General features: G+C 63.2%; 1 protein-coding gene across 6 annotated transcripts; it reads right to left on the bottom strand.

The window, feature by feature from the left end:
* Positions 1-309: 309 nt before the first annotated feature.
* On the bottom strand, positions 310-24,518 carry PODN (podocan). 6 transcript variants are annotated; one of them, XM_045584614.1, is made up of 11 exons: positions 24,495-24,518; positions 17,137-17,453; positions 14,313-14,406; positions 12,649-12,713; positions 11,132-11,241; positions 9,069-9,225; positions 8,719-8,834; positions 7,519-8,176; positions 4,536-4,684; positions 3,432-3,634; positions 310-1,118 (listed from the first exon to the last, which is right to left on the bottom strand). In XM_045584614.1, the coding sequence occupies exons 2-10, from the start codon at positions 17,446-17,448 to the stop codon at positions 3,439-3,441; spliced, it is 1,857 nt and encodes a 618-aa protein (XP_045440570.1). In that variant the 5' UTR covers positions 17,449-17,453; positions 24,495-24,518; the 3' UTR covers positions 310-1,118; positions 3,432-3,438. The 6 variants fall into 6 exon arrangements, with proteins under 6 accessions (XP_045440570.1, XP_036302416.2, XP_036302414.2 ...); XM_036446523.2 differs by lacking the exon at positions 24,495-24,518 and adding an exon at positions 23,857-23,991 and having other exon boundaries at positions 3,408-3,634; XM_036446521.2 differs by lacking the exon at positions 24,495-24,518 and adding an exon at positions 23,857-23,991 and having other exon boundaries at positions 3,412-3,634.
* Between the last annotated feature and the right edge of the window lie 1,511 nt (positions 24,519-26,029).

The raw sequence follows: 26,029 nt of genomic DNA, 5'->3' as shown, positions 1-26,029 counted from the left end.
GCCCCACATGCCTCAGGCTGGATTACCTGCGACCACACCCTTGGTCCCCAGACCTCTGCCTAAGGGGCCACTTCGTTGGCCCCAAGAGCTGAACTTTGCTCTGACTCCCGCTGGTCTGGACAGGTGCTGGGATGCTTGCATCCTGCCCTCGCCCCCACCCCCCCCGGCCGGGTGCCAGCTCAGGGCCTGGCAGGAAGCACACACAGACACAGCCACGGGCTGCCAGACAGGGCTAATGCTTTTATATTAGTTTTTCTGTAGAAAAAAAAAAAATCAGCTTTGAGGTTTTCATCACTCTTTTCTTTTTACAAAAAAGGTGCCCAGCACTCCCTGCAAGCCCAAAGAATAAAAATGGTGTCTCCTGGGTGGGTGGGGCCGGGCCTTCCTCATTCAGCCCAGCGCCAGGACCTCCACCTCCCGCCCGCCCGCCCGTGGCCCCTGGCGGTCCCCGGAGAACTGTCCTCCGGCCTGGCCGGCGGGAGCGGCAGGGAGTGACTCCCCCAGCGGCTGGGAGCCGGGCGGGCGGGCGGGGCCGGGCCGGCAGTCCTGAAGGTTCCTGTCCCCGAAGGTAGGGAAGAGGAACAAAAGCCAGCTTTTGTGAGTTCCGGAGGGTAGCAGGCACCGGGCCGCAGGGAGCTCGGACGTAACTCTGTGTCTTCTCCAGAGGATGGACGGACGGACGGACAGGCGGACGACAGGATGTTCTGGCCCCTTCTGGCTGGGCAAGAGCTATTGGTGGCATAGGCCAAGGAGGGCCGTTTGCATGTGACTGTGTGTGTGTATGTATGTGTGTGCGTGTGCGTGTGCGCGTGTGTGTGGGGGGGGGGGGTAGGAAGTGTGAGCCTGTGTAAGCCAGGATCGGGTCAGGCCTTTCCCTGAATGTGTGTGGTTCAGAGGGAGTGATGGGGGGGATGGGGCGGGAGAGTGGACCCTTTGGAGGGCTGTGTGCAGGCGGGCCATGGTATCTGCGAGTGCCCGGCTGTGGCCCAGACCGCAGGAAGGCGTGGGGATGGGAGGCTGTGTGTTCGGCTGTGCGGGGTGTGGGGTGCAATGCTGGGGGTGTCGAGGGGGGCAGAGTGGCGGCTCACAGGCACAGGCACGTGCTGCAGAAAGGGGTCCTGCAGAACATGGGGGGAGTCAGGGAGGCCGGAGCAGACGCGCCAGCCACAGCCTGCCTGCGGGAGCCCCTGGGTCAGAGCTCAGGGAGGACCAGGGGGCTGCGGCAGGAGGGGAAGCTGCCCCTGGGAGCTCAGAGCCCGTGGGCGCCCCCGGAGGTGCTCGTGTTGCTGTGGCCGGGCCTGCTGCGGACAGAGGGCCTTTGGGTCCCACTGGACTCAGGGCCTCACCCAGGGCTCTGCTCCACCCACCTGACCACGGCCAAGAAGGGGCAGCTTCTCTCCCATCCCAGGACTCCCCAGGCCCCTCGTGAGGGCCACAGCATCAGTCACCCCTGCTGGGGACCCTCCCTCTGCCTGAGAGAAGGGCCTCCACCTTCCTAGCCCTGGACCCCGAGTAGAAAGATGGCTCCTGAGCACTGCCCCAGGCCTGCCCTCCGCGCTCACACCGCTGCCCCCAGCACCCTCTTCTCTCCCTCACCCCCCCCCATCATCCGCCCCAGGGTCCTCACACCCCTCGGTTCCTTTCTGCCTCAGGCCCTACTTCAATTCCACTTCCCAAATCATGGCCTCCCAGAACCACACCTGGCCCTCACCCCCAGCCTGGCTCACCCTGATATCGCTCTAACCAACCTCTCCGCTGGCTCCTCGCCACCCCCCTGCCCTCTCCGACACCCCCCTGCCAGCCCCGCCTGTCTGCACCTCCCCCCGCCAGCCCAGCCTCAGGATCCAGCACTGCACACAGTCCCTTGCCCATGCGCTCCATTTCCTGGTTCCGTGGCCTCCTGCCCCGCACACCTGGTCAAACCCAGCCATGGATGGGTTCCATTGTCCATCTTCACTCACACCCACCACCGTCTGCTGAGCACCTGCTGCCGCCGAGAACACACGAGGCTGCAGGCACCTGGCTGGCGTGACTTTATGTCCAGCCATCGAGCCGCTAGCCTGCGACGGCAGCTGCTCAGTCCCTGTCCATCCTCCACAGCAGGAGCGCTGACCTTCCACAAAGCCAGGCCTCCTGCTGTCCCCACAGGGATCACCGGACACCCTGCTCTCCTCTCTTAGGTCGTTAACGCCTCCCTCCTCAGCAGCCTTCCCCATCAGCTTCCAAACCAGCTCCATTCCTCAAAAAAGGCCCCACAGGCACTGAGCCTGCCTGGACTGCTCACTCCTCCCCACCCCCACGCCCTCTCATCTCTCCACAGCAGACTTCTTCACAGAGCTCTGCGCCCCTGGGTCCGCTCCTGTTCGCCAGGCTCTCCACCCCCGCCCCCAGGCTGCTCCCCACAGGGCCACGGACACACGCAGTGGGCCCTCGGCAGTGCTCAGCGCCAGCAGCCTCTCAGCAGCGCTGACACAGCTGATTCTCCCCACTGTGCACGTATGCGCAACATGCATGTATAGATAACATGCATGTATGTGTGCACATAAGGGAGGGCCCATGAGCATGGATGTGCATGTGTGCACATGTTCCACATCTGTAAATGTGTGTGCATATGTGCTTTGTGGGTGTGCAGGCGTGTTTATGCATGTATGCATGGGTATGTGTGTTGTGCACCGCATGTATGTGCGGGTGCTTGTTTACATGCCTGTGTAAATGCCCTCTCATCTGGGCTGTCCGTGGCTTTCCTACCTCCTTCCCCAGCTGCTCCATCTCAGCCCCCTCTGCAGGCTCCCCTCCCTCTGGCCACGCCTTCTCTCTCCCTCCCGGGCTCCCTGACCTCCTGCAGCCATGGTGGCTGTTCAGGCTGACGATGTCTGGTGCCACCTCCAGCCCAGACCTCACTTCTGAACCCCAGACCATATACCCAGCCCACCCCTGGGCACCTCTCCCAGCGACTTCCAGGCCCTCAGCTCAACATTCCCTCAAACAAACCTGTTCTTCTCACCCACCCTCAGGTCCCAGCTCCAACCTGGGCCTCGCCTCTCCCTCCGCCATGTGAGGTCTGCCTCCCCACTCCCCTCCAGGCCGTCTGCTGGTCTGCAGCCTCACTTCCTGCCCCTTATCTCTGGCTTAGAGGACAGCAGGGCCTCTGCCCGGGCCTCACACCACCCCCTGCTGCCACCACACCAGGGCTCTCCTCCCTGCAGGGAAGCCGGCACAGGCCAGCCTCCTGGGCTTGCCCTTCAGCCCGGCCTCCCACCCACGGCCTGGCGCACACCCAGTGCTCTCACAGGTTCACACACTGACCGGGGACCCGGCGACAAGGGTGGAAAGTGGACAGAAAGGCCCTCGGTGGGTCAGGGAGAAGACACTGGCAAGGAGAGGGGAGTGTGCCCCACACAGACCACCCACCTCTGTCAGACCCCATTCACCTGGTCACTATCGCCTCTCCTCTTCCTCCTCCTCCTCCTCGTCCTCCTCGTCGTCCTCCTCCTCTTCCTCCTCCTCTTTCAATCGATCCCGGTCCTTGGAAACGTCGCCAAACTCAAAGTTGCCTTCGATGTCCAAGACCTGCAGGTGCTTCAGCCTCCGGAAGGCGCTGTCCACCACGGAGCCCACGGCCAGCTTGTTAAACCTGCGGCCACGCGCGGGGTCAGAGCTGGGAGCCCGGCCCCCGAGCCCCCACACTTACCCACCCCTGAAGGGAAGGGGGGGGACACAGCTGACACAGAGGCAGGGGCTGGGAGGCACCGTGTCCAGGGTGGCTGTAGCTTGGGGGGGGACAGTGGCTGGCCCCGGGCCTCTCACCCACACGGTGAGGGAAGGCTTGCCACTGCGTAAGCTCTCGCTACAATGTAGGCACCTCCTCTCGCCTGTCCTCTGGCACTAACTCTGAGTCCTGAGCCTGCTGGGCCCGGGTCACCCCGGTGCCCGGTGTGAGGTGGCACTCAGGCAGGGCCAGGGGACGCCCAGGGGACACCCAGAGGTGGGAAGGCAGAGGCTGGGCTCTGACCCCAAGCCCCCTCAACTCTCTGTGCCCCTGTCCCCTGCAGGAGCCAAGCACAGGTCACAGCCACCACCCCCCCCCCCAATGTTGCCCAGCCGGGACCCTCTGGGCCACAAAGCCCCTGGGAGACCCCACCTGCCTTTCTCCAGTCTGTCTTCTCCTCTCTGAGGTAAGGGGGTGGGAGGTGGGGAGGTTGGCAAGAGCCGCCCTGGCTCTGCTGTACGGAAGCTCCCCATCTCCTTGGGGAGCTGGGCTCCCGAATTATCCTAAAGCCCCAGAGCCCCGGGGGGACCTGAGCGTCTGCTGCCCTGGCTCAGCCCAGCCGATGTGGACACAGCACATCGGTGCTCTCTGGGCCGCCGTGTCTCCAGCTGTAAACTGGGAAGATGCTCCCCGGGACCCCTTCTTGCCGCAGCCACACCAGTGCCGCCAGGTGCACGGCGTGGACTTGAACCCGGGCCTCTGCCTGCCGGCGGTTCCCACGTGCCCTGACTGCCCCGCTAGAGCCAGGGCGGCCGGGGGCGCCCACCTGAGGAAGATCCCCTTGAGGTTGGGCGTGGCGTCGAAGGCGTGGGCGGGCACCGTGCTGACCTTGTTGTTCTGCAGGTACAGGTACTCGAGGGATGGGGGGAGCCCCGCGGGGATCTCCGTGAGCTGGTTGCCTGCGATGTCCAGCAGCTGCAGGGGCGGCCAGGGAGGCGAACGCTTAACGACTTGCAAAGACCGCCACGAACTCTGCCCCCCAACACATCTAAATCTCACCGTGACCTTGGGAGGCGGGATCTCAAACTATCCCCATTTTCCAGGCGGGGAAAGAGAGGCTCAGAGGTTAGGTGATGTGTCCACGGCCACGCAGCCTATACAAGGCGAGAACCCGGCGCGCCTGACTCCAAACCCTTGTTCCCCGGCTCCTCTGCCGTCCCTCGTGGACCCACAGGCAGGATGTGCTTCCTCACTCACACACAGGCCACCCCCATCAGAGTGAAGAGCACGAGGGCCGGGGCCAGGGGTCCTACTGTCCAGAGGAGGTGGAGTTCAGGGCCATGGGGGTGGCCTGCTCATTTCTGGATCTCAGGGGCCAACAGGCAGGGGTCAGGCTCGGCGTCACCATGGGCCTGCGTTCCAGGAAGCAGGAAGCCAGGAAAATGGGGTGTTTTCCTGGAGAGCAGGAGACCCGGATGCGCACGGCCCCACTCACTGCCCCTTAGCTGTCAGCACACCTTCATCCAACACACACACACACACACACACACACACACGCGTGTGCAGCCCCGGGTGGGCTCCATCATCTCACGCTCCCTTCCCCAGCCCAGCAGGCAGGGGCTGAGGGTCAGGAGGCTGAAGGCCAAGAACCCAGATTCAACATGTAAGGGGAGCACGGGCTTCTCACACCACAGACAGCGCCGTCTCCTCCTCTGTGCACAGGCTCCCGGCTCCCCACCCTGTTCCCTTCGCACGGCTCCAGCACCTCCCCATTCACTCCCGCTCCTCTGTGCCCCTGGTGCTGGGGGCACGGAGCCCACTGAGACACTGCCTCCACCCTCGGGAAGCCAGGCGGCAGGGGCGATGGACACGGAACCTGACCAGGACAGCCGGTGGAATGGAGCCGAGACGGGGGGAGCCGGAGGAGGACCCGACTCAGCCCAGGAGCAGCTGCCGCTTGTAGAAAGATCCAGCCGTGAGAGGAAGCGTCGCCCCCACAGGCACCCCATCCCTGACTGAACTCCGGGCCGAGGGAGGTATCTAACCCTCCCGTCCCTGTTGGCTTCTGGAGGAGGTGACGCGGAGTCCCAAGGAGATCGGAGGCTCCAGGAGAGGGGTGCCCCTCCGCCTGCCTCACTCCCGGCTGGGGCCTCAGTTCTGGAGCTGCATCTGCTCGTGGTGCGGTCTCGGCACAGACTCACGGAAGGAGTGACTGGGTATCACCAGCGGGAGCGGTGCCTCCAGCAGAGGGGCCGGGACAGCAAAGCCCAGCACACCTGGGAGATAAACTCAGCTGGGGGCAGGCAGGGAGGCCTTGAAGGCCGGGGCGAGGACTCTGATCTGGGTTCTCAGGGCAGGAGCGTAAGCTGAGCATGTTTTTCAAGACACCCTCTGACTGCACATGGAATGCAGGGGCAGAGCGTTCCTGGGACGGTTGGGTCCAGGTGAGAAACGGAGGCGGGTTGGCTAGGAGTATGAGCCGCAGGGATGGAGTGAAGTGGACAGGGTGAGAGGTGATGGAAGAGCTGGCAGGGGTAGTAACCAGGGGCATTGTGGGGCAGATGGCGTGAAAAGGGGATGTCAAGGGCAGCTTCCAGGTGTCACGTGGGCACCAGGGGTGGTGTCACCCCTTTAGTGAGTTAGAAAATGCAGGAGGAGCCAGTGTGAGGGAGAGTACAGTGGGGTCTGGACCCCTTGGGAACAGGTTCTGGAGTATACCTACGAGGGGCTGATGGGCACACGGGGCTGACTCTCGTGTCTGGCACTCAGCAGGGCAGTCTGGGTGAGGAGAGACACACACACACACACACACACCCCTCCCCTGGCCCTCTGAGGCTGCTCCTGTAGGACCAGCTGCCCCCCTGACTCCCACCCTGCTCCATCCTCAGGCTCTGCCTCACCTCCCTGCCCCCCACTCAGACCTCCCTATCCTGGCAGCTGCCCCCACAAGCATGGACTGGGAGCCTAGCCGGTCCGGGCCTTGGGTCCAGCAGTGAGCACAAGAGACTAAAATGCCGGCCTTTATTCGAGAGAAGAGAACAGGCAACAAGAAAGCAAACAGATGACCTCATGCCTGGGAGGGATGCGGGTGATGAGGAAAAACAAAGCAGAGGAAGGAGGTAGGCGAGAAAGACCTCCCAAGGAGGTGACATTTGAGCATATCCCCAAGAGAGAAGGAGGAGCAAGCCCTGGGACACAGAGAACAGCAGGCAGGCCCAGAAGCCCCCTGGGGTCCTGGCAGCACCTTGGCCTGCCTCCCAGGTTTCTCTAGTGAGGCTCCTTCCCTTTGGGCCCTCATTAAGTCGGGGGGGGGGGGGGGGCGGGATTTCATTGTAAGAAGCTCGATTCTTAAGGCCAGCCATCCTGCCTGACTCCGACCTCGGCCACAACAGCCATACCCACGGCTCAGGACACCTCAAGCAGACTCCCCCAGACCTCGGAGACCACCTCACCGCCTTGTTGCCCTCCCCCAAGTCCCCCTTCTCCAGGCTCACATTCCTGTGCCTGTGGGTGGGTGAGGATGACTCTCCTGCCACCTGAACTGCCCGCCCCAGTCCTCCTGCCTCCTGAGCCAGGGGCCTCTGCCTGGAGCCATGACCTCCCCTCACTCCCTCAGCCCTCAGCCTGTACCGCCAGTTAGTGAGCTCTGCCTGGCCTCACCCGCCGTATTGGGCCCTTCACTCCTTACCGGGCATGGCTGCCATACTCTCTGCATGGCCCACCCCCTACCCTCCACCCCCATTCCTAAGCAGGTACCCCCTCCCCAGCAGGTGCCTCCCCCTAGCCCAGTGCCCCGCCCTCCCCTTTACCTGCAGATGGGCGAGGTCCGCCCAGGCACTGGGGCCCAAGGCCCGGCTGCGCAGCCGGTTGCCCGTGAGGTAGAGCTCACGCAGCTGGGCCATGCCGGCCAACGCCCCGCGCGCCAGGGCGGCCAGCTCGTTGCGCTTGACCTTCAGCACGTGCACGTTGCGGGGCAGCCCCGGCGGCAGCGTGTGCAGCCGGTTGCCGGACAGGTCCAGCGAGCGCAGCAGGCGCAGCTTGCGGAAGGCGTCGCGGTGCACCTGCGGGCTGGTGATGCGGTTGTAGCTGAGGTTCAGCTCCTCCAGGAAGTAGGTGGCGGCGAAGTCGTCGCGGCCGATGCCGGCGATCTGGTTGTGCAGGATCATGAGCGTGCGCACGCGGCGCGGCAGGCCGCCGGGCACGCGCTCCAGCGCGTTGTTGTACAGGTGCACCGTGTGCAGCCGCTTGAGGCCCTGGAAGGCGCGCGGGTGGATGCCGTGCGCGCGCAGCTGGTTGCTGTGCAGCAGCAGGTACTCCAGGCTGCGGATGGGGGTCAGCACGTCGGCGCCCACGCTGCGGATGGCGTTCTTCTCCAGGTGCAGCAGCACCAGGCTGCGCGGCAGCCCCGCGGGCACCCGCGACAGGTTGTTGCTGGACAGGTCCAGGTACTCCAGGCTGGAGAGCTTCCTGGGGGCGAGGGGACGGGGCGGCTGGCAGGAGCCCACCCAGCAGGAGGTCCACACACCATTTCCCCAGGGAAGGTGGCCGGGGAACTGCCTCTAAGTCACCCTGGTTCTCACTGGGGGACCCCAGCCCTCCAGGCCCGCTGGACTAGCCATGGCCTTGGTGTAGGAGGCTGGAGCATGGTTTCTGGTTTTTATTTGAAGACCAGTCGTTTAAGATCTTTTATTTTTTTTTGGGGGGGGGGGGGGTAAGAAGGGGCTACTTTGGACTCTAAGAAAAGAAAAGAAAATAAAGTAAGACATTTTTGCCTTCAACAAGAATGTCTGAGTTTCTATTTTGTACCAAGAAGCCGGCCGCTGCCAACGCTTCCCTGCCTCCCTGGAGTCTTGGCAGCCTCGCCCTTACACATCGCTTGCTCTAGGGGGCAGAGATGTCAGCGGAGGCACAAGCCTTCACGTTCCCTCTCCAGGGAGCCGGGCCAGGGCAGGGGGCGGGAGAGGCGTGGGACGGGGCCCGGCGGGGTGGGGGGCGCCGGGAGGGTTTACCAGAAGGTCTCGTTGTCCAGGCCCTCGTCTGTCAGGTAGTTGTTCTGCAGGTACAGCTCCCGCAGGTTGCTCAGCTCGCTGAAGGCGCCCGGCGGGATCTTCTCCAGCTTGTTGTTCTGGGGGAGGGGCGGGGAAGGGGGGATTAGACAGCGGGGCAGGGGGGGCAGGGCTCCGAGGGCTCTGAGGGAGCCGGGAGGAGCGGGCCGGCCCGGAGCACTGGGGGCCGGGTGCCCGGGCTTCTGCCTGCTTCTCCTTGGGGGATGCTGTGCCCTCGGGCATGTACTGGAGGCCCCAGGGCCCCGCGCGTGAGCTCCGCCCTCTGGGCCCCGCACCTGCCCTCCGCCTCCCACCTTGAGGTGCAGCTTGTAGAGCGCGGGCGGCAGGTGCTTGGGCACGTGGCGCAGGAAGTTGCTGGACAGGATGAGGATCTCCACGTTGCCGGAGCCGTTGAACATGTTGTCCGGCAGCCCGGCGTCGGCCAGCTTGTTGTTGTGCAAGTACACGGACCTGGGGGCGGGGCGCAGTCCTCACCCAGCAGGCCCCCGCTCCGCCCGGCCACGGCCCCGCTCCGCCCGGCCGCGTCCCCTCTCCGCCCCGGCCACCGCCCCGCTCCGCCCCGGCCACGGCCCCCCCCCCCCTCCGCCCCGGCCACGGCCCCGCTCCGCCACGGCCACGGCCCCCAACTCCGCCCCGGCCACCGCCCCGCTCCGCCCCGGCCACGGCCCCGCTCCGTCCCGGCCACCGCCCCGCTCCGCCCCGGCCACGGCCCCGCTCCGCCCCCGGCCACCGCCCTGCTCCGCCCCGGCCACGGCCCCCCCGCTCCGCCCCGGCCACGGCCCCGCTCCGCCCCGGCCACGGCCCCGCTCCGCCCGGCCACGGCCCGCTCCGCCCCCGGCCACCGCCCCGCTCGCCCCGGCCACGCCCCCCCCCTCCGCCCCGCCACGGCCCCGCTCCGCCCCGGCCACGGCCCCGCTCCGCCCCGGCCTCCGCCCCGCTCCGCCCCGGCCACCGCCCCGCTCCGCCCCGGCCACGGCCCCCAACTCCGCCCCGGCCACGGCCCCCAACTCCGCCCCGGCCACGGCCCCCAACTCCGCCCCGGCCACGGCCCCGCTCCGCCCCCGGCCACGGCCCCGCTCCGCCCCCGGCCACCGCCCCGCTCCGCCCCGGCCCCCGCCCGCCCCGCCCCCGCCCCCGCCCCGCCCCGCCCCGGCCACCGCCCCGCTCCGCCCCGGCCACGCCCCGCTCCGCCCCGGCCACCGCCCCGCTCCGCCCAGGCCACGGCCCCGCTCACCGGGGAGCCTCCAAGCCTGGCTCAGGGTGGGCCTGGGGCCCAGGGCACCTTCCTTCCATCTGAGGGACCTCAGACTCAACCTGATGTAGTCCCCACCCCACCCCGTACTGCTGAGGGACCAAGGACCACCAGCAGTTGTCCCACAAGTTAGTGGCAGAAATAGGATTTCCTGACCCCCAATCCATGCTTCTCCAAAGCCTTCAAGATTCTCAGTCAGCCGAAGCCGGTTTGGCTCAGTGGGTAGAGCGCCAGCCTGCAGACTGAAAGGTCCCAGGTTCGATTCCGGTCAAGGGCATGTATATTGGTTGTGGGCACATCCCCAGTAGGGGGTGTGCAGGAGACAGCTGATCAATGCTTCTCTCTCATCGATGTTTCTAGCTCTCTATCCCTCTCCCTTCCTCTCTGTAAAAAAATCAATAAAATATATATATTTTTTAAAAAGACTCTCAGTCATTCCCCGCCTGTCACACCCACACAGCTAGCTCTGAGTTCTGGGGAACCCCCTGAAGATGCGGTGTGACCCTCACACCTCTTGTCCCTGGTGCTCAGCACAGGGCGTGGCTCTGGGAGGTGAGTGTCCCCACATGCCAGGAATGTTCTAGACTCCGAAGGTCTAGCAGTAGACACCACCACCAAGATCCTGCCCTCACGGAGGTGACATATGCCAGAGGGAACACACAGGAGACACAGCTTGTTCTCGCTGTGTGCCTCTCTTGGGCCACACAGTGACCCTGGCTCCTCAGGGGAGTGGAGAGAGCCCAGTGAGGTGACAGATTCGGGTACAGAAGTGACACCAGGAGTGTCAGTCCCACCAGCCAGCCCCACCCTGCTCCGCTCACTCCTCCCCAGGCTCTGCTGGGGGCTGAGGAAGGAGGGAGTCTCCCTTCCCAGCTCCCACGGCTCCTCCACAGGCATCACCCTCCTCCTCTTGCCTCCTCACTCTCTAGGCCTCAGCCTTTGGAGCCCTGCCCCGCAGCCCCCGGCGCCTCTCAGCACAGCCCTGAGCGTGGGCCTTCATGCCCGCACTGCCAGCCTGGCCCTCCTCCCCGGCCCATCGGGGTCCTCTCTGCTCAGCTCCCCCCTGTCCCCAGCCTGAGCCCAGGGACCCCTCTGACCTCTGACCTCAAGTTTGGCTTCTGGCCAAAGGTGAGCCCATAGATCTTGGTGAGATAGTTGGCAGCGAAGTCCACGCTGATCAGGGTGTTTGGCAGGAATCGGGGTGCCAGGGTCAGCTGAAAAGGGAAGAGTTGGGGCAGAAAGAACGATGGAGGGGAGGCAGTCGGCTCTGGGTCCCACCGCCTGCTGCCCATTCAGGCCCCTTCCCTTGTCTCCTCCCAGCAGCCACAGCTCCCCTTCCTCTGATAAGACATAGGCCCTCTACGGCTGCCCTGGGCGAGGCATTCAAAGCTCGCCAGCCTGACCCCTGCCCTGCCCGTCCTCCTGTCCTCTCCCCTCACTGGCCCCGACACCGGCTGTCCAGCCACAGCGCGCACCCACGCTTTCCCAGACACAGCCCACGATGCCCACCCTTCATTCCTTCAACCCTGAGTCTACAACACTCCGGGCACGGCTCCCGGAGCCCGCGGGGCACATCCTGGCAACAAGACAGAGAAGCACCTCTGCTCCCCCCCCCCCCCAAGCTGACATCCTCATCCTCGTCCTCATGGAGAAGACGATACACAGGGGATAAAAGGATCTGATGCCGATCACTGTGACGCAGGGAATTCAAACAGGCTGCAGACAGTTTGGGTGCTCAGGGGACAGGGACAGGCACTCAGGCATGCCAAGGCAGCGGGAGCCACAGCAAACCCAGCGAGGAGGCTGGGGGCAGGCTTGGGGGCTGCAGAGGGGCGGAGGGCGTGAGCGGGGCTGTGTAAGGAGAGGCGGGGGGGGGGGGGTGGCCTGCATTCTGGGTGGAAGGAAGGCAGAGCCCCCGGAGGGTTTAGGCAGGGAGGGGCGATGGAGGGGAGTCGCAGGGCTCGGTTTTTAAAGGTCACTGGCCGCTCTGAGGAGGCAGGGCTGGCCAGCTGGGAGGTAGTGGTGGGGAGGGGTGTGTAGTTCTGCTTTACGCTGTGAGCCAAGCCCCTGGAGACGCCCCTCACGGAGATGGAGAGCCCGCAGGAGGGCTGTGGGCTGTGGGCTGTGGGCAGGAAGCAGTCCTACTCCCATCAGACCTCTGGGGAGACACCCAGGGGCAGAAGGAACTCTGAGGCTCAGATGGGAGGAGGGGGCAGGGCCGGGGAATGCCCCTGGGCCGGGCGGTGTGGAGAGAGGTCAGAGAGGAGGCCAGCACGGAGCTCTGGGTACTGGGCCCAGTGTACTGAGCCGGAGCGTCTCTGTGCCTTCTCTCCTGCCGTTCCTTCCACGTCAGGGCCGCTGCCTGAAATCCTTTGGCCCTTCACAGCCTTTACACGCTGCTATCTGCTCCACACGGCCCTGAGCTGTGCCAGCCTCGCTCTCACCCCACCGCGTGGCCTCTGTCTTCACTAACGGACTGCTCCGACGCCCCGGGCTGAGGCGTGGGGTGCAGGCCGTGTCTGAGCAGCAGCAGGACCTGAAGGAGTCCTGGCAAACGTTCCCTGAGCTCAGCCTCTGACCCGGGGTCGTGGGCAGCGCCCTCCTCCCTGCGCGGCCCTCACCTTGTTGTTGGCCAGGTACAGGTAATTGAGGCTGGTCAGGTGCTCAAACGCCTCCTCAGGGAGCCCTTCAAAGGACAGGCATCGGTCAGAGCCCTGGATGAAGGAGACGCTACAGGGGAGCACACCAGCGCCAGCCCCCAAGCCCACCCTGCGTGCCAGGCCTGGGAAGGGCGCTCCCGGAGGCTCGCCCCCGTCAGGACCAGCAGGCCTCCCCATTCCCCTGCCCACAGTGGCCCATGCTCAGAGGAGCAGGTGGGACAGTGTCCACTGAGGGGTGAGCCACCCGGGTGAGAATGGGTGCCCCCCGTAAGGTCAGGCCAGGGGATGGGGGACCCAGACTAACGTTTTCCGAGTCAGGAAGGCGTGCTCCCCTGGGGGCAGCCCCCCAGGACCAACAGCAGGGCAGGATTCTCTCCACCACCGGCCGCCCCTGCCCCAGGTAGTGAGGGTCAGGACTCGCTGTCACTGGGGTCCCAGCCAGGCGGCCCTTCTCCAGGCCCGAGGCTCCCAGACCCTCAGATGCTGGGACTCACCCCGTTATCTAACTACGTAAATGGTGCAGCATCCTCCATGGAATCGCTGCTGTGGAAAGATGGCTGAGGAGGGTTTTAGCAACAGGAGGAATGCTGCGAGCTAACTGCTGGTGAAACAAAGCATTCACAACAGCTGTGCCGCCTACACTGTGCATCCAGCGAGAAATGGGGAAATGCAGAGAAGAGAGACTCGCCTGGATTGTGATGACAGTTGTGCAACTGGATAAAGGACTGAGACTCACCAAATTGTACCTTTCCAGTGGGTAAATCTTACGGTATACAAATTACATCTCCATAAAGCAGCTTTTTAAAATTGGAAAGCAATATGCCAACATGTCAATAGTGATGAACTTCAAGTGGCAGCATTGACTGGGTTTTTTTTTTTCTTTTCTTTTTTCTTTTCTCTATTTCCAAACTTCCTATTATAATAAAAATTATTTTCAGCAGCAGCAAGAGAATCACTTTTTAAAACTTGAGGACTTGCCGAAACCGATTTGGCTCAGTGGATAGAGCGTAGGCCTTCGGACTGAAAGGTCCCAGGTTCAATTCTGGTCAAGGGCATGTACCTTGGTTGCGGGCGCATCCCCAGTAGGGGGTGTGCAAGAGGCAGCTGATCGATGTTTCTAGCTCTCTATCCCTCTCCCTTCCTCTCTGTGAAAAATCAATAAAATATATTTAATAGCAAAAACCGGTTTGGCTCAGTGGATAGAGCGTCGGCCTGTGGACTGAAAGGTCCCAGGTTCAATTCTGGTCAAGGCCATGTACCTTGGTTGCGGGCACATCCCCAGTGGGGGGCTTGCAGGAGGCAGCTGATCGATGTTCCTCTCTCATCGATGTTTCTAACTCTCTCTCTCCTTTCTCCCTCCCTCCCTCTCTGTAAAAAATCAATAAAGTGTATATATATTAAATAAATAAAAAAACACTTGAGGACTGTACAACTCTGATTATAAAGTCCTTCTGTGACCTGAGTCCACCACAGAGGTCTTTGAATCCTCTCCCGAGTCAGAGGCTCCCAGGGGTGGCTTTTAGGAGGCATCGGGACCCACTGCCGCCCAGACCCGCTCGTCCCACCCCCGGGGTGCGCAGGGTGGGCCTCCCTGCCTGGGGCCCCCGGCCCGGGCGACCCCTCACCTCGGGAAGTCAGGCGGTTGTTCTGAAGGTTCAGCGTCTCCAGGCGGTGCAGCCGGGAGAGCTCCTCGGGGAAGATCTTCTCCAGCTGGTTGTTCTGGAGGGCGGGGTGGGTGGTGAGGAGGCAGCACGGGGGAGGCCACCGTCCTCAGCCCAGTCCCCCCCTGGCAGGCAGGCTCTGGGAGCCAGGACCCGAGCATGGGGTCCCCCCTTCTAGGAGGCCACATCTGAGTGTCCACAGGAGTTCAAACTTGCCCCACAGGGTGGCAGCCGATTCGCCCACAGGCCCGCTTTTAGTTCCCTCTCCGGGCTGCCTTCCCCACCCCCCTGGCAGCACTTTAAAACCCCGGCATAGTGCCACCTCCTCCAGCGCCTTCCTGGGTTGCATTGGGAGTAGGAGCTGCTCCGGGCTCACTAGTCCTTCTACCTCCCTCTGTCATCCTCTCTACTTGTCCCGTTCACTGCCTCCCCCACCTGGGAGGGCCTAAGCAGGGTATGTCCGAGTCCTCTCCCTGTGCCCAGCACCCCCAAGGGACCAGAGGAGAGAGCAGGTTTCCAGGAGATGTTTTATGAATGGAGGAGTGAGTGAATGAGCCAAAAATAAGTGTTGTCATCAGCTTGTCCCTTTCCCTCAGAGGCTGCCCTGGCCGCAGGCTCCCACCTCCGCCAGCCCGGCCCACAGGCCTGTGTGCTGGTGAGCGGGTCCCTTTCCCTCAGAAGCTGCCCTGGCCCTGGGCTCCCACCTCCGCCAGCCCAGCCCACAGGCCTGTGTGCTGGTGAGCGGGTCCCTTTCCGTCACTGCTCCTCTGGAAATGGACGTACAGCCTTGTCCTCGCCCCAGGGGGACCGGGCAGCACTCCAGTCCCCATCGGAACTCCTGTCCCGCTTCCTCTGCCTCAGCTGGAGAGAGCACGCTGCCCTCTGAACCCCCAGAGCCCTCTTTTGGGGTCCGCTCTGCTCGTGCTCTCCTGCCTGTAGTGCTGTCTGGGGCCAGCTGCTGGGCAACTCTGTGTCCATGACAGACCAGGCCTGACTCTACGCACGGCCTCAGCCAAGACTCCTCCCAGGGGAACAGCAGGTTACAGCATGTGCTCAGTGACTTAGACAACGATCAGAGGGGGACACCTCCACGTGGAGCTAGATCCTCGTGTCTGACCTGCTCCAGCGCCCCACGTCTGGGGGTGAGGAGCCAGGAGCACTGGGGCTCTGGGCCGGGAGCCGTGAGTGGGGGTTCTGGGACGGGAATCGTGAGTGGGGGGTTCTGGGACGGGAGCGGTGAGTGGGGTTTTCTGGGACGAAAGCTGTGAGTGGGGGGTTCTGGGACGGGAGCAGGGAGTGGGGGGTTCTGGGACGGGAGCTGTGAGTGGGGGGTTCTGGGACAGGAGCAGGGAGTGGAGGGTTCTGGGATGGGAGCGGTGAGTGGGGGCTTCTGGGACGGAGCTGGGAGTGGGGGGTTCTGGGACGGGAGCGGTGAGTGGGGTTTTCTGGGACGAGAGCTGTGAGTGGGGGGTTCTGGGACGGGAGCCGTGAGTGGGGGTTCTGGGACGGGAGCCGGGAGTGGGGGGTTCTCGGCCGGAAGCCCTGAGTGGGGGGTTCTGGGACGGGAGCGGTGAGTGGGGGGTTCTGGGACGGGAGCCGTGAGTGGGGGTTCTGGGACGGGAGCCGGGAGTGGGGGGTCTGGGACGGGAACCGTGAGTGGGGGGTTCTGGGACGGGAGCCGTGAGTGGGGGGTTCTGGGACGGGAGCCGTGAGTGGGGGTTCTGGGACGGGAGCCGTGAGTGGGGGGTTCTGGGGCGGGAGCCGTGAGTGGGGGCTTTGGGACGGAGCTGGGAGTGGGGGGTTCTGGGATGGGAGCGGTGAGTGGGGTTTTCTGGGACGAGAGCTGTGAGTGGGGGGTTCTGGGACGGGAGCCGTGAGTGGGGGTTCTGGGACGGGAGCCGTGAGTGGGGGGTTCTGGGGCGGGAGCCGTGAGTGGGGGCTTTGGGACGGAGCTGGGAGTGGGGGGTTCTGGGATGGGAGCGGTGAGTGGGGTTTTCTGGGACGAGAGCGGGGAGTGGGGGGTTCTGGGACGGGAGCCATGAGTGGGGGTTCTGGGACGGGAGCCGGGAGTGGGGGGTTCTCGGCCGGAAGCCCTGAGTGGGGGGTTCTGGGACGGGAGCGGTGAGTGGGGGGTTCTGGGACGGGAGCCGTGAGTGGGGGTTCTGGGACGGGAGCCGGGAGTGGGGGTTCTGGGACGGGAACCGTGAGTGGGGGGTTCTGGGACGGGAGCCGTGAGTGGGGGGTTCTGGGACGGGAGCCGTGAGTGGGGGTTCTGGGACGGGAGCCGTGAGTGGGGGGTTCTGGGGCGGGAGCGGTGAGTGGGGGTTCTGGGACGGGGGCGGTGAGTGGGGGTTCTGGGACGGGGGCGGTGAGTGGGGGGTTCTGGGACGGGGGCGGTGAGTGGGGGGTTCTGAGACAGGAGTGGTGAGTGGGGGGTTCTGGGCCGGGAGCCGGGAGTGGGGGGTTCTGGGACGGGAGCCGGGAGTGGGGGGTTCTGGGACGGGAGCGGTGAGTGGGGGGGTCTGGGATGGGAGCGGTGAGTGGGGGGTTCTGGGCCGGGAGCTGTGAGTGGGGGTTCTGGGACGGGAGCCGGGAGCGGTGAGTGGGGGGTTCTGGGACGGGAGCTGGGTGTGGGGGGTTCTGGGACGGGAGCGGTGAGTGGGGGGTTCTGGGACGGGAGCGGTGAGTGGGGGTTCTGGGACGGAACCGTGAGTGGGGGGTTCTCGGCCGGAAGCCCTGAGTGGGGGGCTCTGGGCCGGAGCCCTAAGTGGGGTTGCTGTGCCCTCACCTGCAGGGACAGGTGGTTGGTGAGCTCGGGCAGGTCCCCCGGGAACTCGCGCAGGTCGATGCCGCCACAGTCCACGACGCCCTCCTGGGAGCAGGCGCAGTCCCGGGGGCAGTTGATGGTGGCGGGGCCGGGCCCCGGCTCCTCATGCCTCAGGACCAGCACGGGCTCCTCCTCCACAAATTCGTTCTCCTCGGGGCTCAGGCTGTGGGCGCCGTTCCGGCCAAACACAGGGGCCCTCACCGCCAGCACCAGTCCGAGCGGCAGCTGTGGAGGCAGCAGCAGCAGGAGCAGCAGCGCCCTGCTCCGGGCCATGGTGCCTGCGGGAGGGCTGAGTCAGACCGGCCTGGGAGCCGGGCTGGCTTCGCCTGCGGGCACAGCGGGGCAGGGCTGGGCCACAGACGTCCTCATGGGGCCCTTGGGGCACGAGGCAGAGCCCACGCTGGATCCTGTCCTCATCACACATCTGACCTGGGGACTGCTGTTCCCCCACCCTCATCCCCCCAGGCCCCCCATCAGGGCTGCCCCCAGGAGGGTTGGGGCGAAGGGAAGGTCTGCAAAACCTCCACAATCCTCCCCAGGCCGGGCCCACAGAATCTGCCTCCTTCGCGGAAGGCCCAGGCAGCACTGAGCTGTGCGGGGCTTGGCCTGGGCGTGGCCGGGCTTGGCAGAGCTCCCCCTCCGGCTGCCACAGGCCAGGGTCCCGGCCAGCAGCCAGCCACTCCAGGTCCTCAGATCACGGCCAGCCAGTCTTCCAGCTCTCGCACCCACCTGCCCCCTTAGACACGTCTCTTTGGTAGTTCCTCCCCCCAGGCCTGGTTCCTTTTCCTGGAATGCCCTCCCCTCTCTTGTGCAATCGGCAAGTTCTCCAAGAAATTCCAGCACTGCGTCCCCTGAGAAGACTCTGACGTGCCCCAGGGCTCTCCGTGACTGCGCCCCCTCCCGCCGGGCATGGATGGGGTGGGTTATGAATACATAATGTTGTGTCTTTCTCCCACCACAGCGTGAGTCTGGGTGGAAGCCCAGGCAGAGCCGGCGCAGAGTAGGCATCAGTGACTGGAGTTGCTGCCGCCTCCAGAAGCTCCCAAGTCCCGTTCCTGGTGCTGGACACTCAGCGGAACCTCACCAGGGCCCGCTGTGCTCACATGACCCCTTCCACCTGCAGGAGGCCACCCTGGCCTGGTCCCCTGGGGTGGGGGGGGGGCGGTGAGACACACACAGAGGATAGTTCCAGACCATTGAGGAAGATACTGGTTCCATTGTCCCAACAGCCCATGGGCGGGGCTGGTCCCAGGAGTTCTCTTCAGGGACGCACTCAGAAAACCTCTCTGGGGTAGGTGAAGTCCCCGTCCTCCACCTAACAGCTCTGACCTTGCTGAGCCTCAGCTTCCTCATCTCACAGTTCGTCCACGTGAGCTCGCAGCCTCCGTGAGGAGTCCCGAGTCACAGCCGCAAGCCCCTGCCCCCATCAGGTGCCGTGCTGCCATCAGTGCTGCAGCGGACACAGCGCAGGCCAGTGCCCGGGCCTGGGGCCCTGCTGCTCAGTCTGAGCCCATCAGAGCCTAGAAGAGTCTGAGGAGAGGGTGGGCTGGGAGGTACACGGGAAGCTTGATGGGGACACACGGATGTCTGGTTAAGAAGGTGGGCTCTGGCTGAAACTGGTTTGGCTCAGTGGATAGAGCGTCGGCCTTCGGACTGAAAGGTCCCGGGTTCGATTCCGATCAAGGGCATGTACCTTGGTTGTGGACACAACCCGAGTAGGGGGTGTGCAGGAAGCAGCTGATCGATGACTCTCTCTCATCGATGTTTCTAACTCTCTATCCCTCTCTCTTTCTCTCTGTAAAAAAATCAATAAAATATATTTAAAAAAAGAAAAAAAGAAAAGAAGGCGGGCTCTGGAGCTCAGCCCTGGCTCTTAGCAGCTGTGGGACTTGGGTAAGGTGACCAGACATCCCGCTTTTGGCAGGACTGTCCCTCCAAAAGCGGGACGTCTGGTCACCTTAGACTTGGGGTGAGTGTGGACATCCTCTGAGCTGGTAGCGGGGATGTCCTAATGAGAAGAGAGAGGTTCAGTGGGATGTGTGTGCTGCACTCAGTAAGTGCTCAGTAAATGTTAGCTCTTCCCACCGTTACTATCTCATCGGTGGGCCTTGTTCCCATTTTAGCCACAGCACTGCCCTTTCCAGAATCCCCTACTCCCTTCCCTTCCTGATTGTGCTCTGTGGTCCAGTCCCAGCCCACCTCCTCCCAGAAGATTTGAAAGGTGTGAGGACAGAGACGAGGGGTGGCCATCGGGCTTGCTTGACCCTTTAGGTCCCCAGACTTGGGCCCCAGCCCTGGCCTGGCAGAGAGCCAGGGAGCCCAGCACACAGAGCCCTGGGCTGCAGCCCTGCCCTATGCCCACCCTCCCACATACTTGCTGCCCCCGGCCCCTGACCAAATGGACGGTAAATCCTCAGCCAGGCTACAGACCCTCATTCCCGTGGCACAGTATAACCCCGGCCGGCTCCACAGCCTTCAGCCCCTGGGTCCCCCGGCATTGCTCTGTCTGCTCTGCTCAGAACAGGACTCTGGGAGGGGGAAAGGGGCACAGGCTCAGGCCCCACATTCAATCAGGGCCAAGGTAAGGTGACCAGACGTCCCGCTTTTGGCGGGACGGACAGTCCCGGTTTTTAACAATTTGTCCCGCGTCTCATCGGGACTTTTTAAGAATGCTGCGGGACGCAGGACAAATTGTTAAAAATTGGGACTGTCCCGCCAGAAGCGGGACGTCTGATCACTTTAGGCAAAGGGCCAGGGAAAAGGAGTCTCCCCGCACATCCTGTGCACTCCGGGACCAGCTGTTTTCCTCCTTTGGTTTGTGTCTGTGTAGGTCTGCAAGCTGTGTCTGTAGAAATATTTCATTTATATTAACACATGAGCCACATTGAAAATGTTATCATCACCACTTTATAGATGAACGAGCTGAGGCCCAGGGGGAGTGGCCAGTGTAACACAGCTGTTACACGGCAACGCTGAGCTCCCAGCCCAGGTTTTGACCACGATGCTGTGGTTTATGCAAAATACAGCTGGGCCCTGAGGACCAGGACAGACCACGCAGAGGTGGCTCTGCCCTGAAGCAGTCACCCCTGCACTCATCCGGTGTGGTTGCCACATGTGGCTACTGAGCACTTAAATGTGACCAGTCTACATTGAGAGGTGCTGTATGTGTAAAATGTAGTGTCCATGGGTTTCAAAGACTTAGCACAAAAGATGTAAAATATCGTATTAATATTAGTGATCATAAAATAGCTTATCTTTTTTCTTCCTTTTTTGTTTCCCCCCCCCCTCACTTGAGGATATTTTTTAATTGACTTTTAGAGAGAGAGGAGGGGGGAGAGGGAGAAGAAGAGGGAGAGGGAGAGGAAGAGAGAGAGAGAGAGAGAGAGAGAGAGAGAGAGAGAGAGAGACATTGCTCTGTTGCCTCCCATACGTGCCCTGATTGGGAATCAAATTCAAAACCTAGGTATGTTCCCTGATTGGGAATCAAACCTGTGACCTTTTGGTATACGGGATGATGCTCCAACCAACTCAGCCATCCGGCCAGGGCACTCGTTTATTTTTTTATTGATGACATGAGACTATTTTGGATCTATTGAGTTAAGTTATTAAAACTCATTTTACCTGTTTCATTTTACTGTTTTACTGTGGCTTCTAGAAAACTTTACATGTGTGGCAGACTTGCATTTGTGGCTCACACATGTTTCTTTTAGACACCGTGTGTAAACTGTGTGATGAAGGGAAGCCAGAGGAGGCCTGACCTGCCTGCGCCCAAGAAGTCTTCCCAGGAGAAGGGATGCCTCTCTAGACATGAGGGGTGAGAGTATCAGGTGAAAGGCAAAGGGTGACACAAGCGAGGGGTGCACAGGCCCAGGGACCAGAGAGCCCGTTATGGCCTCTGAAAAGCTCACGGTCTGGCAGAGGCTGGAGACTGGGAGTGATGCAAGTGGACAGCGGCCCCAGTCCAGGCGAAGAAGGTTCCGGAAAGCCAGGCCAGGGAGAGGGAGCCTTCTCTCCGGGGAGAGGAGGACTGTGGGAGAGTGTGGTGCGGGCCGGTGTGGAGCTTTCAGAGGCTGTGCAGTGTGCAGGCAGGGCTACCAAGCCTGTTCTGGACAGACAGGGAGGTGCTGGGTTGCGGGGACAGAGAGGGAGCTGGATTTGAGGGAAAAGAACAGACAGTGTTTGCCCTAACCTGTTGGCTCAGTGGAGAGAGCGTCAGCCTGTGGACTGAAGGGTCCCAGGTTCAATTCCAGTCAAGGGCATGTACCTTGGTTGCAGGCACATCCCCAGTAGGGAGTGTGCAGGAGGCAGCTGATCGATGTTTCTCTCTCATCGATGTTTCTCACTCTCTATTCCTCTCCCTTCCTCTCTGGAAAAAAAAAAAAAAATCAGTGAAAAATAAAATAAAATAAAAGACAGTGCTTGAAGAGTGGTGACCCAAGTGCCACTCCTCTTCCTCCAGCTTGACCTGTCACCCGTAGGACCTCGGAATCCTGAGCAGCTCCAGCTCCACTGTCTGCTTTGCTGTGTGGCCTCGGCTACATCTCAGACCCATCAAGGTCTCAATTTTTGGTGTTATTGTTGTTCTAAGACTGTTCGGCCCCGTCTATGTGCCCGCCATGTTGGCGCTGTGTGTGGAAGAAGAGAGAACTGACCCTCTGTGTCTGGAAGTCCCCAGAGTGAAGAGTCCCCCTGGCGAGGATCAGCTCGCACCTTTGGGAAAGCTCTGAGCTCTGTCTGGGCGATGGAGCTGGGGACTCCTCCTGAGGATGAAATGAAATGACGTGCCCCGCTGGTGCTGGCACTCAGCACCTGTGACATTCACACCCGGGGCTGTTGTTACTCTACCTGGGACCCCCTACCCCGCCACCCCAATTCTCAGTGCCCCCAAGGGCTAAGTGTGGGATTAAAGCAGGAAGAAGACGGAAGGGGAGGGTAGATCCCAAGTCAGCAGGCAGAGCCTCAACCCAGCACCACCTTCCTCCTCCACCCAAATTCAGTAAAGACTGGCTGATCAACTGCTCTGCGCTGGGCCCCCAACAGCTAGCTACATCGTACAGACCCAACAGAAATCCAAGCTGAGAAGCAGGTGAGGGGTGCCCCAGCAGGCTCCTACTCAAACGCCCCTGACCTGGGAGCTGCTCCTGCTGGCTGGGCTGGGTTCAGAGTTCCAGGGGCTCCCACAGCACCCTGGCCCACACAGAGGGGGCTCAGGAAATGTTTGCTGGATAAAGAAACCGGTTTGTGGAAGGCTGAGGTGGAAAAGATCTGCAACCTTGTCTGGTCTGAGCCCCTCCTTTTACCGGCAAGACCGGGACTAGAGTTCGTGTCTTCTGGCTCCTGCCAAGAGCCTTGAGCTGGTCTTGAAAGCTGAGTAGGGGTTCCCCAGGTTTAGGGGGGGGGGGGAACACCCTCCAGACAGGGCTGGGGGCCGAGAGGCTGCGCAAAGGCGCGGTGTAGGGATGGGGAGGAGGGAGTAAGGGATGTTAAGGAGGGTCACCAGGAAGAAGGTCCCAGGGCATCAGCCACTATCCTAAGGTGCTGGTGATAGAGCGCCATCAAGATGCCAGGCAGGTCCCCGGTCAGAGCTCCTGTGTATGACTCCACCGGGCCCAATGGTGTCCCCAGCAGCCACCCTTAACCCTAATCCAGGTAAGAGGACAAAGCGCGCTCCCACAGCTCTCCTGAAGTCGTGGGACCCTGACACGTCTTAGCTTGCGTTCTAGGCTGGAGGACACGGGCCCGGGCCTTCCGAGGGGACAAGCCGGCCCGGCCTCCTTTCCCGGGCGCCCAGGCCCAGGGCGGCGCTCGCTGCGGGGCCTGTGGCTGGAGACGCACCCGCAGCGCCGCGCGCGTCCCTCTGCGCCTCCCGGCCCGCAGCGTCCGACCGTCCGACCGTCCGACCGTCGGACCCTCAGCGCCGCACGCACCCCGTCCCGGCTCCCCTCCCGAAGTTCGGGGTGCAGCTGCCCCCGCCCGCAGCCCGGGGCCCCTCCTCCCCGCCGGACGCACCCGGGTCCCGGGACCCGCACCCGGGTTCTGCCGCACCGGAGAGGCGCCGCTCCCTCTGCCCGGTGTCCCCGCGTCCCGCCCCCGTCAGGCCGTCCCGGGCGGCGGCCGTGGACCCGCACAGACAGGGCCCGCGGCGGGGGCTCCGGGCAGCGCGCCCGGCGGGAGGGGACCGAGCCCCAGGCGGGTCCGGAGGTGGAGGCGCGGCGCCGCCTCACCTGCCCGCGGGAGCAGCCTCTGCCCCTCGCCAGGCCTCCCTTTCCGCGTCTGTGAGGAGGTCCAGGGGGGACTGGCTGGGGTGAGCGACGTGAAAGATCTCTGCGCCCGGCTTTGGGTCCGGGGTCCGCTCCCTCCCCTCCCGGTCCACCTGCCCTCGCAGTCCCGGTCCCGCCGCGTCCTCCCGCGCCCGCGCCCGCCGCCCTCAGATTCCTTCCAGATGCGCGCGGGGAGGGGCCGGGACCAGCCTCCGGCCGGAGCGGACGGGCCCGGCCGAGCCGAGCGAGCGGAGGGGGAGCCGCCCGCCGCCCGGCCCTCCGCGCAGCGCCCCGAGGGGCGAGAGGCGGCGGCCCGACCCCGCGGCCCGCGCCGGGCAGGAGGGCCGCGCCCGCTGCCGGGGCTCGGCCCCGACACCCCCACACGCGCCCCCACGCCGCCCCCCGCGCCCCCGGCCCCTACCTGCCGCGCACACTCCCCGCCGCGCTCCGCGGGCGCGGGCTCCTGCCATTCAAGTCCGGCCGTGCGCTCGGCGCCGCGAGTTTTGTTGTGGGTTCCCTCCTCCCCGCCTCTCCCCCGCCCGCCCCCCCGCCCCGCGAGCATCTGCCGGACGCCGGCTTCCCCCGGACCCGGGCGGGGGGTCCCCATGGGCGCGGAGGCGAGGCCGGCCCCTGCCCCACGTCGGACCTGATCGGGGCCCACTTCCCTGGGAGGCAGAGCCGCCGGGCCGACCCCTCTCCCCGTCCCGGCGCTGGCGGGACCGCCGACCACTCCCTCCACCCCGTCCCCCGCCCAGGAGCCTGGGAAGGCGGGGTGTGTGTGCAGCCCGCACCGCTTTCTCGTTCCCATCCATCCACAGCGGAGCGGGACCCCGTTTGGGCCCCAGCACCTGAGCGAGGGACGGGGAGCGGGCCCCTTGCACCGGGGGCGTCTGCGCTCGGCTCCTTCCTCAGGACGGGTTTTGCAGCCGCTCCGAGCGCGAGTACCTTTCCGTTCCCTCTCCCACCCCGGGGTCCTGCGCCGCGGCTAACGGGGCCGCCCGCCAAGACCCTATTGAGTCGCTTCCCGGAAAAGCTCCCGGCCCTCCCCACACTCCTTACCCCCTCCTTGGCCCCGGGCTCACAGCCTGGTCAGCCTTGAGGGGCGGTAAGTTGAGCAGGGAGTGGGGTGCATGCGGATCCCAGTCGCAATGGAGACAATGGGGGTGAGGATTGAGCCCTCGCCATGCTGCTCCCAGGAGCTGAAAACGTTTCCAAGTCAGGGAGCATTAACTGCTAGCAGCTGAAGCAACACTGTTTGGCGCCAGGGGCTTTGGCAGTTGAACGGGGCAGGGCTGGTTTTCGGTGGTACTTGGCACTTCCACTGCGTAACAGGCCCCCCCCCCCCCACCTGCTCTGGCCTTGTGGGCAGGACACCCACAACTACCTTCCCGAGCTGCCCTCCTACTGCAGAGGGAGAAGTAACTCAAACTTGGGGTCACTTGCTCAACCTAAATGGCCAAGGTCGAGAGAATGAATGAATGGCTCGTGTAAAAGCTCCAGGCCTTTCACTGGCTTCTGCTGCCACACCTGATTGTACCACATGCTTACTCTGTCCTTGTCACAACCCACAAGAGAATTGCCGTTACCCAGTTCGCTGATAAGGAGGCAGCCTTCGAAAGGATGTGGTGGAGTAACTGAGTAAAATGGCCAGTTTATCCTTCCCCAACAGCTCAAGTCCTTTCCAGGATGGAAACAGGTAGGTAGTTTAAGCAGGCAAGTGCAGAGGCTGGGTTTGAACCCAGGGCTGTTTGTTTCCATTATCTCAAAAACTCAAGAATTTAACAGGAATGGGAAGGGGAAATATTTTGCCTTCTTTGGTCTCCTAATGCTGAGCTCAAATTTATGAGCATTGGTATGATTCACAGATTGGACAGGGGCCAGCCAACACCGAGATGCATCTCGGGTCTTCTCAATGTTGAGCTTAGAGTCAAGTGGAGCTAGAACAAGGTGCTACTGGCTTGAATGCCCATGGATTAAGGAAAACCTTCCAGAAGAACGATGAGTTCCTACTACGTGCCAGGCAGAGTGTTAAGTCCTTAAACATCTTCATCATCTTAACACTGTGGGGAAGGTATTCCGTTGCCTGTAACTGCGGAAGCCAGCCAGAGGGCGCACCACACACCCGGCCCCTCGCCGGACCCCAAGAAACAGCCTCTTCTGTGGAACGCCAAGCTAGTGCATGCCCACACCTGCTCGGTGGCTGCCCAGTGCTGCAGACACGGGCTAAAGCCACCTGTCTGAAGTGTAGTGTGGAGGGATGGCTTTGCGTGTCTCTGGTGGGAAATGGGGGTGACCACGGCGCGCTCAGAGCAAGCCCTCTTCCTTGCAGAAGGGCTGGAAGGACAGGGCTCCTGAGCCTACGTGTGCTGCTTTGGCTCCTTTGTGCTGCCCCCCGTCTCAGCTCCCGTGGAAGCGCACAGTGGCAAGTGCCAGCTTCAGACTTAGACTTGTGTTCAAATCCCAGCAGGGTCCTAAGGAAGATAAAAGCAGTACCCATACCTCACCGAATGTCTAAGGTAATGAGAGCACGGAAGCAGAGGACTCTGCACAGCACCTGGCACACGGTAAGTGGCCAATGAAAGGTAGCTGCTGTT

Source organism: Pipistrellus kuhlii, unplaced genomic scaffold (assembly GCF_014108245.1).
Source record: "Pipistrellus kuhlii isolate mPipKuh1 unplaced genomic scaffold, mPipKuh1.p scaffold_m20_p_2, whole genome shotgun sequence".
NCBI lineage: Eukaryota > Metazoa > Chordata > Mammalia > Chiroptera > Vespertilionidae > Pipistrellus > Pipistrellus kuhlii.
This window is presented reverse-complemented; position numbering and strand designations above follow the sequence as displayed.

Coding starts and splice junctions, on each gene's coding strand:
- PODN (XM_036446523.2), bottom strand. CDS start 23,905: ATGGCAGGAGCCCGCGCCCGCGGAGCGCGGCGGGGAGTGTGCGCGGCA. Junction 11,242..12,648: donor TGTACCTGGCCAACAACAAG/GTGAGGGCCGCG, acceptor TTCCCTTTTCAG/CTGACCCTGGCACCCCGATT. Junction 4,685..7,518: donor CGGACCTCGCCCATCTGCAG/GTAAAGGGGAGG, acceptor CCGCCCCTGCAG/CTGCTGGACATCGCAGGCAA.